The sequence below is a fragment of the Melopsittacus undulatus genome, chromosome 7, assembly GCF_012275295.1.
Source record: "Melopsittacus undulatus isolate bMelUnd1 chromosome 7, bMelUnd1.mat.Z, whole genome shotgun sequence".
Classification (NCBI taxonomy): domain Eukaryota; kingdom Metazoa; phylum Chordata; class Aves; order Psittaciformes; family Psittaculidae; genus Melopsittacus; species Melopsittacus undulatus.
In genome coordinates, this window is record NC_047533.1 from 45,880,379 (window position 1) to 45,897,807 (window position 17,429).

At 39.1% G+C, this 17,429-nt stretch overlaps 1 protein-coding gene across 3 annotated transcripts in view; it reads left to right on the forward strand.

The window, feature by feature from the left end:
* Positions 1-17,429, forward strand: part of FBXW7 (F-box and WD repeat domain containing 7) — a 172,808-nt gene that overhangs the window by 37,606 nt on the left and 117,773 nt on the right. The window contains exon 1 of one of the 3 annotated variants that reach the window (XM_031048732.2): positions 6,203-6,331. The exons of 1 other annotated variant lie outside the window; for it this stretch is intronic. In XM_031048732.2, the coding sequence (XP_030904592.2) occupies positions 6,224-6,331 (108 nt within the window). In that variant the 5' untranslated portion in view covers positions 6,203-6,223. Of the gene's footprint in view, positions 1-6,202; positions 6,332-17,429 lie in introns of those variants that run through there. One more of the 3 variants, XM_005148949.4, reaches the window with a different exon arrangement.

Below are 17,429 nucleotides of genomic sequence, written 5' to 3' on the forward strand. Positions count from 1 at the left end.
AGTGACTTTTACTGAGGTGGTCAGCCTAGATGAAGCATGCTTTTTCTGAGGAGTGAAGTATGAGGGAGTTAGCTAGGGAGACAAGAACAGTGGCTGGAGGACATCCCCCAAGTCAAAAAAATGCTATCCATACTTACCCTACCCTACCCTCTTTCTCCCCCAGGCCTTGTTTCTTTGCTTGCCTGCAATAAAGGCAGAGAACACTTCAATCATACACAGGAACAACTTTTTCTTCTTGTTGCATCAACTTGCAATAAATATCAAACAATGTTTCATCCTGAAGGAGTGCCGTAACAAAGTTAAGACAAAGAAATGCAGCTTGTATGTGTCTCAGGTAAAATGTGATGTGAATAGGCACATCTTGTATCTGGTTAGGTGATGGAGTGGCTCTTACAAAATTACAGAGAACAAGTTGATATCCCATCACCTTTTTTCCTCTCCAACAGAGAGTCCAGGTAGACAGACAGCATGCAAGATGAATACTGAAAATATGAGCACAGCATGGAGTTAATGAGAAGGCAGTGTGCATGTACTTTAGGCAAAGGGAGCCTCTAATTTGGAAGGCTAATGATCATGTATCTATACTGAGATGTTTGCGGATTCAGTTAGTTGGGTATGTCACAGCATTTCCTGCAGTGAATGGCGATAAGAAATTAGAACAGCAGTTACGTGGACTGTTAACTTGGAGCAGATGTGTGAAACACAGGCCCCAAACTTCCCAGCACTGCAGTGCTTTCGTGCTCTTGGAAACCAGGGTTTGGGTCGTGTGCCTGTGCTGCACAGGAGGAGGATGGCAAGTACCACCATTTGGTTTCTTGCCAGAGGTGCTATTGCTCTGGTTTGTTATGCAAATTAGAAAATTAGTCATCAATAAAAGGGGTCAGGTAGGAGATGGGGGCCTTAGGAGGTGCAGCCAGTGCCATGATTGTCCTGCATAAGCTTGTGCAAACTGCACAATTCTGGAGCAGAAAGTCTCCCATTTTTTCTCTCCTTTGGTGAAGCCTCTTGTGCAAGGGGGGAAAGAATGAGCCTAAGTTTGATTACCCATTCATCTCTCCCCACCCCAAACAGAAGGAAGGGGCCTTGAGAAAAGCTGCACAACCTAAAAAACACGACTTCTGTCACATTGTGTCTTGGGTGAAATTAGACATTGCTGCTTATATCCTTCCATCAGCTGCTTTGAAATCTGTCTGTTGCAGAGGACAGTGTACTTGTCTGTTGTGGAGGGTTTTTTTTCTCCTTAAATTTTGAATCTTTGTTTTGTTTTATTGTCTTTGAGATGAGAACGCAAACAGCCAAAGACCATTTTCACATCTCAAGCACAGCAGATGATTAATTTTTAAAGCTGCTTCTCCCAGTGGAGAGTTTTTAGAAGTTTTTATTACCAGTAGCAAACCTTCAATTAGAAGCTATCTTTTACCTATTTACCTAGTGTACTGGTATGTGAAAGAATTCTTAGTCCTTTGTATGTACCAGTAAAGTAGCTGTTGAGATTATGAAGAAATACTTAACTTAGGTTTAGTTCATGGAACTACAAGTTTTTCTTATTTTAATGAGATCTATAGAATTTCATTCTGATTGCTATCATCATTACTTGAAAAATAATTTCAAAAAGCCTGCTTTCTTGTACTTGAAAAGCATAATGTTGGTGGTGGTTCTGCATGTTGGATTTATTTTCTGAGACTGTGAAGCTGGGTTCAGATAAAACAGGGTACCTGGCCGGCAGTGTTGCAAGCCATGTGGGTCTCTGGTGTTTCCAACTGTCTTTCAGAGAGTTGTCTTAAAACTTGTTCATCTGTTGTGGAAAGTATCTTCCCTCCTAAACACTTGAGAGTTGTAGCTTCTGCTGCATTCTCTTGCAGTTTTCTAGATATGTAACAAGCCTGTTGCTTTTGTGTGGTTTTTTTTCTTTTTTTTTCAGTTTGAGAGTCTTACTGTATATTGCGTGTTGTATTTAGATCTTAGCAATATGCTTAGACATTCAAACTTTACAATGAATTGCATGTAGTGTAGTGGGTTTGCCCTAATGATGTATTACTAAGCATGTGCTACACTGATTTTGTAGAGCCATAGAATAGTTAGGGTTGGAAAGGACCTTAAGATCATCTAGTCCCAACCCCCCTGCCATGGGCAGGGACACCTCACACCTCCATCCAGCCTGGCCTTGAACACTGACAGGGTAGGAGCATTCACAAATTCCCTGGGCAACCCATTCCAGTGCCTCACCACCCTCACAGTAAAGGACTTCTTCCTTATATCCAATCTAAACTTCCCCTCTTTCAGTTTTAACCCATTACCCCTTGTTCTGTCACTATAGTCCCTAATGAACAGTCCCTCCCCAGCATCCGTATAGGCCCCCTTCATATACTGGAAGGCTGCTATGAGGTCTCCACGCAGCCTTCTCTCCTCCAGGCTGAACAGCCCCAACTTCCTCAGCCTATCTTCATACAGGAGGTGCTCCAGTCCCCTGATCATCCTCGTGGCCCTCCTCTGGACTTGTTCTAACAGTTCTATGTCCTTTTTATGTTGAGGACACCAGAACTGCACACAGTACTGCAAGTGAGGTCTCACAAGAGTAGAGCAGAGGGACAGGATCACCTCCTTTGACCTGCTGGTCATGCTCCTTTTGATACAGCTCAGGATACAGTTGGCTTTCTGGGCTTTGAGCGCACACTGAAGCTGGCTCACGTTCATTTTCTCATCGACCAACACTCCCAAGTTCTTCTCCACAGGGCTGCTCTGAATTGGCAAGAATTTTTTTGTAGCAATGAGTTCCTCAGTTGAAATTTGTATGTACTTAATTATTTGTTCAGTAACTGTTTCATAATTTATATACTGTTTCCATATGTATATCCTTGCAAACATCTAGGTGAGGTATATGTTCTGCACGTCTATTGTCTTTTCTACTTCCTACATCAAAGTGATATTTCATTCAGGCTCTTTAACTAAGAGTGTGTCTGGCTGTTTGCCCATTGAGATTTTTGCATACAGGAGAGTATGGCCTTAGCTTAGTGAGAATTAATTTTTCCTTTGCCTTTATAGGTATATATATATATACGCATACATATATGTATGCGTATATATATATAAATAAAAACAGTCTGTGGCATATAATGAAGAATATTGCCAGAAATCTTTGTTAGTATGGTAAATGTTCCTTTAGAATTATAAACAATCCTGCCATGTTTTTAAGTTTGGATTTGACTAAGTTTGTGGGAGTCACGTGAACTAATATAATGCTAAAAATAGCTGCTACTCTGAAAGGGAGCTGGTTGTGAGGATGTTGTCTTCATGGCTTTGCCCTGTTAACGAATTTTATGGAAAACACCATGCATTTAATGCTTTAATTAGAAACGGGGAAGTAACAAAAAAGATACATAGGAAGCAAGTTCAATTTCAGGTGAAACATTGTTGGGAAGGTTTTGCTGAGAAGGCACTAGAAAAGTAAAAGAAACAAAATACAGTGGCAACACCAATGTAAACTTTAAGCAAGTTTGACTTCATGTTTTAAATGATACTACAGCATGCTTTGGGGTGTGTGTGAGAAATTTGCTCATCTCTGCCTATGTCACTGTGAGTGGGACTTCAGTTTTGCTCTCCGTCAATAACAAAAACTAATCCCACAGTGAAATGACTTTGATATTCTTAAAAATATTAATATATATTACAGATACTTAATCTCTGAAAGTGCGTCTGTCAGCCACTGGCTTTATCTGCATGTGCCCTGAGATCAATAGTACATTAAGGAAGCTGACATGAGGAGGGGAAAAATTCATAAATAATGAATAGCAGGCTTTGCTGCTGGCTCTTCCAAGAATAATACAAATTCTAGTGAGGTCCTCCTGTACTTCCTAACCCTGTTACTCAAAACCATTATCCTGAATATTGATGCTTTCCTTTAGGCTGTTTCTTATATATCTGTGTTAACCTTAACTACATGCTGGCAAAGGAAAAAGCTAGTATTTCTATTTATCAGATATACAGGTACAGTAAGAGTATTTATAGGAGAACTGATCTGCAGTCTACAGAGAGACCAGGGTTTGAAGTAGGGAGATGCAAGGCTTGCTTTTAACAGTGTTTTCTTAGCTCTATGAACAGTATATGCTTCTGAAAAGAGATTTTTGTGGTATGCAGGACATGTGAAATGTTGAGCATTGGAGCATGATCCTTGCACTTTAAATCCATGTATTAATTTTTTTTCATTAGCTCTCTGCTTCCACATCCTGCATATTGCTGGCAAGCACGCATCAGCAATAAGAATTTCTTCACTAATGTGTCTGACAGATCTGTGAAATGTGGCTGCTCAGAGCTATGGCTGCTTTTCTTGGAAGTTGCTTCCTTTCTAGCCATTCAAATAATTTCACCTGATATTACTTTAAATTTCAATATAATGTGCTCTTTCGATGAATAGTTGTGTAGAATCAGCACAGGAAGAGCAAAGTCCTTGGCAATACCAGCTCAATTGCATCTGCAGATGAGGATTTAAAATTCTATGCAGCAGGCAGTACCTCCAGCAGGCAAGTAAAAGGTTACTGCATTATTTTGCTTGTTTGCATCTGTAGTCTTTATCTACCAAAAGGGATTTTTTTTTAATTAATGTTCAATTTGTTGTGCATGCTTGTATATAGATACCACTGGAAATGGATCGGATAGAAACATGAATATCAAAAGGGCAGAGCAAGGTGAAGGGAGAGGCTCAGTTCAGCTTTAAACCAAGGAAAGGGGAGGGTGAAAGAGGGAGAGTAAAGGGGAGGGAGAGAGAGCAGCAGCGAAATTTAGCTTTCAGTGCAGTGTGAAAATGAGAAGTTGTTTTGTGACTATTCATTTCAGCTGCTCTCACATCACTTGCATTTTTGTTTAACCTTTTGCTAGAGAGTATGCTGTTGAACAAGGGCTGATGGCTCTATGAGTGTGACAATTATTTCAAGTCAGATTATCCTGTAAGCAGTTTTGTTAATGTGAGACCTTCTGCTTTCAGAAGTAGTATCACATACCATCTTAAACCAATTAAAGTGAGCTTTTTACAATATGACTTGCTTTTTCTTTTTTTTTTTTTCCCCTCCCACTATGGAAAGGAAAAAGAAGCATATAGTTATTGTATTAGTATCTCTTGCAAGTGAGAAAACAGTTCCAGGAGTAAGTTACTTTCATATGTTAAACTAGAGGGGCAGTCAAGATTATATTTTGAGCAGAGTATACCTCTTTTTAAAGGTTAGAAGACCTGTTTATGTCTGACTGCTCATTTGATTTAGTTTTGCTATTTTTTTTTTCCTTTTCTCAGAGCTAAGGGGTCCTCGAGGACTTTATTAAAGCTTAATATGACCTGCCTCTTAACTTACTTGGAGAGTTGGTTGTGGTACCTTTGGACATTTTACTATAAATTCTCTCGTGCTTGTTTCTTCCCAGGTTTAAATTTCTGTTGGCTTTTCCTAGTGTTGTTCTCACTCACGTAGCTTTGTAGCAGCCATTCTTATGGCTGGTGCACCTGGGCAGTATTTTTCTCACACATTCTGACTTTTCAGGAAGAGTTTCTGTTTATTTTTTGTTCCTCTCAGACGCTGCGAATGGCCTGGGAGTGTAGCAGTCAGACAGGTCCCGTCGTTCTCCTGTGTAATTAGAAGGTCTTTTTGAAGCAGAGGCATTACAATGGGTTGGCAGCTCCGGACGTGTGCTGAGTGCCGCAGCCGTGCAGAACGGAGGCCCTCGCCGGCGCGGAGGATGCTGTGGGCGAGCGTGGGGCCGCGCGGGGTGGGGCTCCCGGCTGTGGGCTGCTGGCGTAGCCTCCTGGCCGGGACCCAGGCTGGGCAGGCTGCGCTGTGGGCAGCGTGAAACAGGCTGGAAGTGACAAGAGCCACAGAAGAAGTAGTCAGCAAGCAGGTTGGAGAGGCTGCCACCCCGGAATTCACTCCTCTGTTAAACAGCTGCCCCTCTTTTCAACGGAGCTTACTTTGCACAGAGGAGTAGAGGGAAGAATGAACATGTTTTTTAAATGGGAAGTATTACTTGCTGAGGAGACTGGCTGACATTTTTTTTTTTGAAACTTTTTTTTTTCCTTTTCCCTTTCTGTTTAGCAGTCATAATTTCAGCCAGGGAGCTGCAGAATGAGGCAGCTGGCCAATTCTGAGTGTTTATGGGACAGTACGAGTCCTAATTTCTTTAAGAATAAACTCATCTGATGAGCAAGTCAATGTGTGGCTGTGGCTGCAGCATTATTTCTTCTTTAATGAAGAGGCTGGGCTGTTCAACCTGCTGCTCCAATCTTCTATCTTGCAGTCATACATCAGAGCAGTTGCAGAGACTATCCATTGAATGTCTCAATCGGCCAAAGAAGGTAACTATATTTTAAATTTTCACTATACATTAAAAGGGTGATGTATAATTTGGACTTACATGATAAAAAGACAAATTTCAGATGTTCTTAGCAGTTTTTTTGACCTTGCAGTAACTATCCAATATCATTTTGCCATTATCAGGTTGTGTAGCAATAGAAATGTGCTGCAGTAATTGATTTTGTAATAGGATCAGGTGATTTACTGGCTGCACTGACAACCACTTGCTTGCTTGTTCTGAAACGTGGAGCACTCTAATGGATGTTTTGATTGCAGCCTCGAGTTCCTCTGAAACTGCTGTATGCTCAAAGATGTAACATCTCATTTGTCAGAATAGCAGTATCATTGAAAATTCATTGAATTTTTTAAATATTGACTCTTCAGATTTGGGATTCTTTGTAAAATCCTTTCTGTGTAGAAGTCAAAATTGTCTTTGTCAACTTCATGCATATCAACTTATCCCCTTTTCTGATAGCCACTTGAAACACATTAATGCATGTGCTTTATGGTTTTCCTGAGAATTTTGTCTGTGCTAAATGTATTCCAGGTCAGTGCCTAGAGCAGAGTATGCGACAATTATTTGTGGATCGCTATTAAATGTCATAATTTTCATATATTATGCTTTGGAAACAGAAATCTGTCTCTAATTAAAAAACAAACCAAACTGAACTAAACAAAACCCACTCTGTATCAGTATATAGATTTTACTGTAGAAGAAGTCACTAGGAGATTTAATCCAGTGAATGAAATTGGGGAGCTTAATTGGGTCTACCTTTTGGACCAAGCTGTCTTAGGCTGATAAAATTGAATTGTCTTAAACTCTTAGAGCTTTTAAGAAATGTAGTACACCATTAATTTCCAGGTTAATTGGAGAGTTATATGACCACAGAGTGCATTACAGTAGTCATTAATTGTATATACCTAATTCTTTTCATTTTCAATAAAGTCTTAGTTCTTACCAGTTATTGTGCAAGAATAAACATGCCCTTCTCAATGTTTTTTTGCTGTTATGTGTCATATCACACAAGAATGAAAATGTAAAACCAGAAAAACCCATGGAGTTATGAAAAGTAGCTTTTAATTGTTGTTCTTTCAATTTTGAAGTGAAAACTGAATGAGGAAAAACTTGCAGCAGGAAGTAGAAGTGTCTCAATTGGACCTCAAAATAAGAAGCAGTCAAAAGATAACTTCAGCATACAGAAATTTAGGGAATGGCACTCACGTTGTCCTGAGGACATTGATATGCTGTGTACTATAAGTGATTGAATAACTAACAGCCAAGATTTCTCAAGTTGTCATATATATGCAGTGATTTAAATGGCCTGAAGTAAATCAAGGTGGCTGGATTTGAAATTGTTCAAACTAGTCATGATTAAACTAAACTGAAAAGTTACTATCTTTCAACAAGTTCTCACTTGATAAAAACCAAAGAGCAAGAAATATTTGATTTAAACCAATAGGTTTCAACTTTGGTTTTCCATTTATACCTCAGACAAGCCAACTAAAAGAAAATGGTTTCTTTTCTTGAATTTTTTACACCTTTATCTTAATGAGGAGAAGATACTTGCATTTGTTCATGTAGTTCAGTTTCTTCTCAGCTGTTTGGTTTGGGTTTTTGTTGTAGTGTGGCTTGTTTGGTGTTGTGAAATGGGTCTGAGTGCCTTTGTAGGAATAGGTTTCTATCTCACCAATTTATACGTGTGAAAAGAAACCCAAATTCCTATTTTACCAGCATACAATATGTGTTTTCAGTCTGAAAGAACTGGGCATTGTTTTGGAGTAGCAGAATGAGTCCAAGCATGTTTTCTGAACCTGAAGAGGAGTACTGTTCTAGGGTGGTGATGATGGTATGGGGGTAGCACTTCACTGAGCTCCGGTTGCAGCATTTACTTAGTGATTATTGAGTTCAGTGATTTGACTTTAAAAAAGCTGTGTGTGGAAGCAACAGTCTTACAGTGTTTCACCTGTTTACTTAAAATTGTCTTAAAACATATTAGGAAATGCAACTATTAGCTGTAGAGAGAGAGATCAATTAAAAATCACTTCCATTTAAAGGAGTTAACTTGATGAGGAAAAATAAGCTTAAATAGTTTGTTTCTATTTTTTATACATTTTAAGAGTAGTTTATAAGTACATGGGAATTTTGCCACCATGATGATGTATTATTATAAAAGTATTTGAGAAAGTTGATGTCATCTGTTGTATTTTGTGATTCTAAACACAATGAGAAAAGAGCTAATGAAATGTGTTCTGAAGTTCAAGAGAAAAAGCTTTTAAAATTATTAAGGGAAGTAGTTGGAAAGAATTACAATTTTTTTGTTTCAGAGAAAATAGGCTTGTTTTGTAAAATAGTAGCATTTTGTGTACAAAACTGCAATGCAAAACATGCAGCTCCATGAAACATAGCTAAGGCAGAGAGGAGAAAAGGGCCTTTCTGTTAAGAGTGAAATGTTACTGAAGTGATAGTAAATACCGGAATATGTGCTGTGGGAGTACTGTTACGCTAATGGAGCAGGAGTAATGGAACTAATGGAACAGTAGTATCAGAATCATTGAAATTGGATTTAGCAGTCTGAAAGGTCAGCTGGAGACTTGTCAAAGTGCCTCTAGTGCATGTTGGGTCCAAGGTGCCCATGGCCACACACTGCACCCTTACTGTGGGCTCCCAGCTCCCACTGCACAGTCACGTCTGGGGCAGATATGCAGGTATACCTTATGAACAGCATGTTACTTCAGGTACAGGCACCTAAGTGGAGCTATAATTAACAAAAGCCAGCTCTTTGCCAGATATAAAATGAGGGTAGCTGTTTTCTTATTCAGCCATAAGATATTTGCAGTGGGAGCTGCTACAGTATGCCTGGAAAGGACTTGTTTTCTAAAGAAATTGTCAAGGAACAAAACTGAGTGTGTAAAACATTAGGCTAAACATTATAATAAAAGCCTTTATTAAAGTTGCAGAGAAACTGCCTTTATCTTAAATTGTATATTCATTGCTGAAAATTAACCTTGTTAATTAGGCCTTAGCATTTGCCAGAATTGGTTGAATTGTGCAATTGATTTAGTGGATGATTTTGCAGGCTTAAAATGTTGCATGTTTAAAATTTTCCCAAAATGAACGCTGAAGAAATGTTTCAACAAATTAGATTGCTTTATTTTTTACTTTAAAGAAGCATATGAGAAAATTACATTGATTTTATAAAAGCCAACATTGCTAATATACCTTCTACATGCCTTAGCAGAAGCCTTAGAGGTGTTTTCCAGAGAAACACTGACAAAATGCTGTTTCTTGGAAGAAAACCACCATTTTTAACCAGTCTAGGTTTTTTTTTGCTGAAATGTGGTAGTATTATGTTTTTGTGCTGTTTAATGTAGCCATGCTAGCTTCTGGGGAAACTGGAAGTGTTACCACATTGTGAATGCTTGCTACCAATAAAAGTCTTGTACTTCTGTTTAGTGCTCTCTTTGTAAAAATCAGATGATCTTTAAGGTCCCTTCCAACCCTAACCATTCTATAATTCTACGATTAAGTGAAAAAAATCCCTTTTGAAATATTTCAGTCTTTTGTTTGAGAAGTTCTTACATTTTCTCTCCATTCTGGAAATGGAGCACAGACCTACATTCCCTTCTGATTTAGAATTACAGTGTTACAGGTAGCACTGGATGAAGAGTTGGACATGGACAACATACATTGTAATGGCATCATCAGTCTCCATGGAAAGCAGAAGTAGCTCTCTCTCCCCAGCTGGTGTGTGGCAGGGCAAGCAGGGTCTCCTCTTTCACTTGGCCAGTGCTTGCTCTGGGGAGCAGATGCTTCCGGGGAAAGAGATGGCTGAGCAGGGAAGCAGTTCTGGGGGTCGGGCTGTAATGTTTCCTGTTTGCATTATACTGGGGGGTGTTTGAAGAAGTGAGGCTAGAGAATGAGAGTTTCTGCATGACTGTGGAAGCAGCAAAGCTAGGTTAAAAGCTGTTTCTAGGGTTCTTAACTGATATAGTAGGCTTGGGATATTGGCAGTAAGCAAAGTCTGTTTCTAATGCAGAGTTGTGGAGTGAAAGTAAGCTCTTAGCTATTTGTGAACACCTGTGTAGCTAAAGACAAAAGGTAATGATTTTGTAAACTGGATTTTTCGCTCTCTCTGACCTTCCAGATGAGCTGAAGGCTTCTGTACCTGATTACTTAATGAGGAATTGATCAGATTGATTGATTGCTTCCCTCCCTTGTATTTTCAGTAGGAACAAATAGTAGTTCACTGGCAATTGCAGGTCATTTTAGGGCCTATTCTAAACCTACCTTGAATTAAAGATGCATGGTATATCTTGCACCTCAAAATTTGTCAGACATGCTCATTTTATAAGAATGGCTATTACTGCCTTCTTATATATTTAGTTTTCATTTCAAAGTGGAAAAGTACCACTAGTGGAAGAAATGCTTTGAAAAAGAAGGGAAAAAAATCAAAAAGTCCTGCATCAAATTGGTGGAAGACTTGAGGAAGCTAAAAATGGATTACTAAGGGGAGAATCAGTAACTTATAAGGAATTAAGAACTAGAAGCAGGCAGGAACTTTATCAGAAGGTGAAAAACCTTGCTGTGAGCCACTGCGCTTATATTCTGTGTATATATGAATCTTGAATAGGTGCTGAATTACAGGGATTTATTTTTCTTTCATTTGCAAATGGCATGCAGTGTATGTATATAAAAATGCGCACACACGAGTTATAGTTGGGATTTGTGTTTTCTTGTTTGCTTCCTGCAGGCTTCCAAATTGGTATCATTGGAAACTTACCTGGGATATGAATGTCAGGCTTCATCCTCTAAGCAATGAAATTTGTGATCATAATTCTGCATTTTAGATAGCGCCCTGATGTTTCTAAAAGAAACTTGGTAACTCCCACATGGCTAAACTTAGCACTACAGAGAATATACATATATATTCTTAGCAATGTTTCCCTGAATATATAGAATATATATATGTATATTAAAGAAAAATATCAAAGCTGTAAGTAAACTGAAGAGAAAATTCAACTCTAGATATATCTTATTAAAAAAGTACAATTATGCTTTTTTAGGTCAAGACCCTTGGTAAATTTAATTCTTTTTGTAAATGGATTTTCATATATAAATGCTCTGTCATACAGATGCTGAAGACTAAAAGTTCCCAGCTTCTCTATCCTGTGGAGATGCCTACTTTGCATATTTTGTTTGTGGTAGAACAAAACCAAGTAACACGCAACAATGGCATGAAGTATTTCACCTGAGTGAGTTGATAGGTGTTTTTGGGAACGTCGTTGTTTGTACCATCTTATATCTACTTTCTGGGTTGAGAGGTTAGCATAATCATAAGGGTGGAGAGCGTAAAATGGACTGTGAATACCTCAAGGTATGAGCTTAACATTAAATAGCATTAGACATTTTCTTTGAAATAATCTGGAAGTAAGAACCTTGCTTGGTGGTGTTTGAATGAGGAGATGGTGGCGAGGGTGCAGAATCAAGAAGGGAGGAAGCCTTCTGTGTGTGGGAGACAACAGACTATGCTGAGGAACTAAGCAGGAGACATTTCTAAGATCAGGGGAACCACTCTGATTCTGTAGCCAGACCATCTGCATAGCGCAGCACAGGATTCCACTTGTGCCGTAACCCCGAGTTTGAGGCTCAACAGTAATCGTGTTCAGAGTTAAATCATACCACTTGTTCTCTTGATGCAGGCTGTTCTGTAACACAAAGACCTAATCCAGCTTTTGTTGCATTGTCATCTATAACTCTTTAAAGATTCCTTCTTCCTATGTTAGTATTTCAAATTTCCTTGGTCTTTATCAAGCCTAAGTGGTTTCTCTCTTACTTTTTTTTTGTTTTTTTTTAAACCACATCACATAATTTCTTTCCTGCTGTTGGCAAAACAGGAAAAATGATGGCAACCCAGCAAACAGTAACATTTTGTGGTAAAATGCTATTACTGTCATCAATATTGTCATTATCAAGATAACAGCAATGTAAGAGGTAGCAAAACCATTGCAATATCCTTTTGCTCAAAGCTGAATGTAGGGAGGGGAGAAATCGATTTCAGAAATAAATGAGATTTCCCGAAAAGTCCTAATTGGGACAGTTTACCAGAATAGTAGAGCTTTTCTTCATCCCAGCAGGCTGACATTGCAAATCCTGATTTTTAGTAGACTAACTCTTAAAAAATAGTATTTTAAGTGCTACAACACAGGGAGCCCTCTTAGTAATATTAAAGACTGTGATATTCTGGGGTTCAAATTAAATATTGCCAATTTTAATAAAACCAACTTTGTATACAATATCAATAACTCCTCTTCCCTTCCTCCCCCCCCCCCCCCCCCAAAGGTTGCTTTTTACTCATTAAATTACACAAGACAGCAATGAGCCATAGGGAGTGAAATGTCATCACAGCAATAAAGAGATTCACATTCTTGGAGCAAGAATGAATATGCCTGCTTTGTGTGACTGGTTTGCAAGGCCCTCCAAGAAACTTCCTACCTACTGATAGCTTAATGTTCCTGTGAATGCGTTTTTATTTTGTAGATTGCCAGACTTTTCTGTTTAGGACTTTGTGCTGTGACTCAGAGCCTGCTCACTTCCAGCCTTAGTAGGTGGTATTCAGGGGCACAGGAATAAAGCTGATGCAGTAAGAACTGTTCTGGCCATTCTTTCAACACTGAGTTGCTTAAAAACCTGTTACATCCTCATAAGCTAAATGCTATACTCGGCTCAGTGTTTTAGTAAAGTGATTGCAAAGACTTTTTTCTTACACTTTTTTTTGAAAGCTTCTGTTCTGAAGCTTTCAAAAAATACTTTTCTCAGTACTGTTTTTATTCCTGTTCTAGTAGTGTTTTATCTGCAACCTTAGCTGTCTTTGCAAGTAATACTGCAATGTAAGAAAAACAGAGAAACAAATATCTGATGGAGGCCTGCAAAGATGCTGGAGAGGGACTCTTCATCAGGGACTGTAGTGATAGGAAAAGGGTTAATGGGTTTAAACTTAAACAGGGAAAGTTCAGGTTAGATATAAGGAAGTTTTTCACTGTGAGGGTGGTGAGGCACTGGAATGGGTTTCCCAAAAGAAGTTGTGAATTCTCCATCCCTGGCCGTGTTCAAAGCCAGGTTGGCTAGAGCCTTTTGCAGCATGGTCTAGTGTGAGGCGCCCCTGACCATGATATGTTATGCTTTATAGATAATGTTAGAATCAGACTGTAAGGTTAACAACTTGTTCTCCATGGACTTCAAAAGAAATTTTATTAATAGATGTAATTTTTCTAAATTCCGTAAGAAACCTCTTTTTTCCTTTATCTTCCCTGTTGAGATGTTACTGATGATTTCTGTATTGATCTGCTAAAAAGGTTTTCAGTGAAGCTTTTTACTTGATGTAGGCTGTCTTTTTAATTATAGCTATGCCACTGTGCTGTGCAGAACTCTGTAGTTAGGGTTGTGTCAGCACTTACATTTTAAATCTCTCATTTTTATCAGCAACTTAGTATTTACAGTCAAAAATTACTTTGAGGTAAATCATAGCAAGATCTTAGCCTTCAGGGTGAGTAAGAGTTCACTATATTAAAAACTATTCAGATGAATCTGAGTTAATGAAAGGTTATAACCTTCTCTTTTATGCACACACTCTGTATGCCTACAGCTAATGTTTTGTTTGGTTTTTGGTTGGGTTGGGTTTTTTTAAGTCTCTTTTCTTATTTGAGGTACTGTCATTCAGCACCTAAAAAGCAATACAGTTTCATTACTCCTTTTCTCTGGGCACCTCTAAAGGATCACCAGTAGCTCCTGAGCCTGTGTGTGTCTTTGTCTTGGCTCCTTCCTTTCCTTTCTCTCCATGCAAACCTGCAGTTGGTCTGAGGAGGTGACTAATAACAATGAAGGATGTCAGTCTCTGTTGTGTTGTTTGCTATATGTATTCCTACCAAATGTTTAATCGCACATAAGAAAGTATGTGTGCAATGAGGTACTTTCTCCTTATTTTACAAACATAAAGCTACTACTGTAAAAGAATGTTTCTCATAATGCAGACTGAGGCTGTTGGAAATGCTGTGCATTAGATCCCTGTGCAGGCTCAAGATGCAGAGCACAAGAGCTGGTCCCTAGGGATGAGAGCCTAAATGAACAGGACTTTTCTGGAATGGTGTCAGTGGTAATGTCTACCCTTTGCATGAAAGGATGATGGCAAGAGCGCTGAATGCCAGTTTCTGTTTCTTCTTTATTCTGCAAGGGTGTAAGCAAGTCACTTTTTCTAGAAGAGTGCTGAGAAATTGATTGGGTGGGGGCATCTGTTGTGGTGTGTTAGCCACTGTGTGATCAAGGATGAGGGAAAAAGAAAGCAAGAAGAGAGAAAGATTTTGCAGACTTGGTGTCAAGACAGTACTTTGCCTTAGTTTGGGGAAGAGATGTCCAACTATCAGAATCTGCTCCCTCTGTTATTTCCAGGTCTGCCTTGAAAACTCGCTAACAGTATAGAAAGGACTAAAATATAGCTTTCCCTCCTAGCTGACACCCTAACAACTGCTTAGAGTCCTCATTCCTTTTGTTATTCTATGCTGTCTTGTTAGAATGCTGTACTGAAGGGAAAGAAATGCTGGTTTAAATCTCCATCAAATTTCACTCTGATAATGTTCATGTGTGTGTTTCTTCATTGCTCATCTAACTCAGCCTAACATACAACTAAAATCTTCTGACATTTTTGCTTAATTTTTGCTTTAGGCCCAGGTGTTAGCTTGGTCATCAGGCCTTTCTGTGATGGGGAAATGCTAGAGGAAAAGAGAGCATAATCAGTTTTTGATGGCTTCAACAAGGTAAAAGGAGAGGGAAAAGGTATAGTGCTCAGGAAATTGAGTTTGAGTGAAGAGCTGGAGTTGTAGTATAACTGTGCTTTGAACTCTGATGTTGTTATAAATACAAGTCTGAATTTCAGAGGAACTTGGTATCACTGTTAAGTTCAGCATAGCTGACCTTGGTGAAGTCTGTGCAGGCCTGTTTGCTGCAGAAGGGAGACAAAAATCACTCCAGCTACAAAGCATATATACACACCATAACATTAAGCATTCTAGAAAATATATATAATATAACCTGGAAATTTCCACTGAATAATGAAGGTGGAAAGTACCTCACTGAATACATCTTGTTTGCATTCTGTGGGCAGGTTTATAGGCCCTGAGGGCAAAAACTGGTATGTGAAAGGTTGTTGTAATGCAGGTGCAGGAAGAAGTTGGACTGACAAGGCGACCATGTTCTTGATCCTTTGTTTACTTTTCACTTTTTCAAAGACTTTTTGCAGGAAAGAATATTTAATAAACCTCACTTTATAAATGGGGAAACAGACTCTGAAAGTCAAGAGGCTAAAGGTCCCTCTTCTGGCTCCTGGCAAATCTGAGCATGGAAACCAATCCTCAGATTGTTTTCAGCTGTTTTCCCACTGGATTACATTTTCTTTTTATAGCTATTCCTTTGTGGGAAAAGCACCAAGTACAGTTAAGTCTCGAGTGACTGAAAGGTGGGGAAAGACCCACAGGGTGTTCCAAGTACCTTAAAAAGGTGACTTCCCCTTCATATAGCTGGAGAAATAGGGCATGAGGAAGATAGTGACTCACCTAAATTATCACACCTAGAGTTGGGATAAAAACCAAATCCAATTCCTAGCTTTTTAACACAGCCATAAGGGAGAGTAGAGCCTCTGAAAAGAATTTAATCTGAAAATTTTCAGGGATTTTGTCTGCTTTTAAGTCAGTGTAAACTTTGCTGTATAGATCCAGCTGAATTCAGAATGCTGAAGTTTTCACAATAAAGTCTTAATAGGTACTAAGCACTTCAGATGTCATCTGATGTACTGTGTCAGTAGGAATAAGTGGGCACAGGATTTGATTTCTTTACAGGTCAGTAGGAGAGGCTATAACACTGTTAGTGCACAAAGTGGCTATTTGTGGAATAGTGGGTTGCAGAAGTGCTAAAAGACAGTGGCATCAGATTCTTGTAACTTTGGGAACAGACTCTTAATGTCCTCTCTTGTCTACTGATGAGAGAAGCACACTTTCAAACTAGATCTCTGCATACTGAATGAAGTGGATGCTGTTGAAATCTGTGTAGTTGACCTTTGACTTTCAGAATTAAAATTCTAAGTGTGGAAACCATAGAAAATAATGCATATAACAAGTGCCTGCTTGTGGGAATAGCTGAGAAATAAAAAGGTGATGGCAGTTTATTGACTGTCTAACTGTTACCAGTTTATTTTAGCTGTTGCATCTGGAAAGGTCTTGGATTGGCACATGCAGCTTTACAGATGTTTGTGGCTTTGGTTCCATGAGCAGGAAAATGTAGGTACTTGAATACTTAAACCTTGTGCTATCACTTGCAGAGTGATGGCTATGGTAAATGTCCTGATGACATATATTATATAAGGTATAATTAGTTGACAGATGGTGTCAAACTTCACTTGCAATTGTAGTTGGCATAGTTTTTTGAGGAGGGAACGGTAAGGACACACTGGTATTTTTGTACTTTATTTAGCCACTTCTAATCACAAGTAGCAGATTTTGTGCATTTACTCATGCTGTTTGAATGCAATTATACTTTTGGTTCTAAAATGCAAGTTCTCAGATGGCCAGTTAAGATATCCTTGATGCTGAGGAAGGCAGGTACTACTGCTGTATAACTTCAGGCTTTTTTAATGTGTGAATATACAGTGGTTACTGTATCTTGACAGCTCTTCTTACCACAGTAGCAGGATTGATATCCCTAGAACCATCTCCCATAGCATCCTCATAGATAAGCTAAGAAAGTGTGGGCTTGACGATCAGGTAGTGAGGTGGATCAAGAACTGGTTGAAAGGAAGAAGGCAGAGAGTTGTGATCAGTGGGACAGAATCTAGCTGGAGGTCTGTGACTAGTGGAGTCCCTCAGGGGTCGGTGCTGGGACCAGTGCTGTTTAATATTTTCATCAATGACCTGGATGAGGGAACTGAGTGTACCCTCAGCAAGTTCGCTGATGACACTAAACTGGGAGGAGTGGCTGACACACCAGAAGGCTGTGTTGCCATTCAGTGAGACCTGGACAGGCTGGAGAGTTGGGCAGGGAGAAACTTGATGAAATTC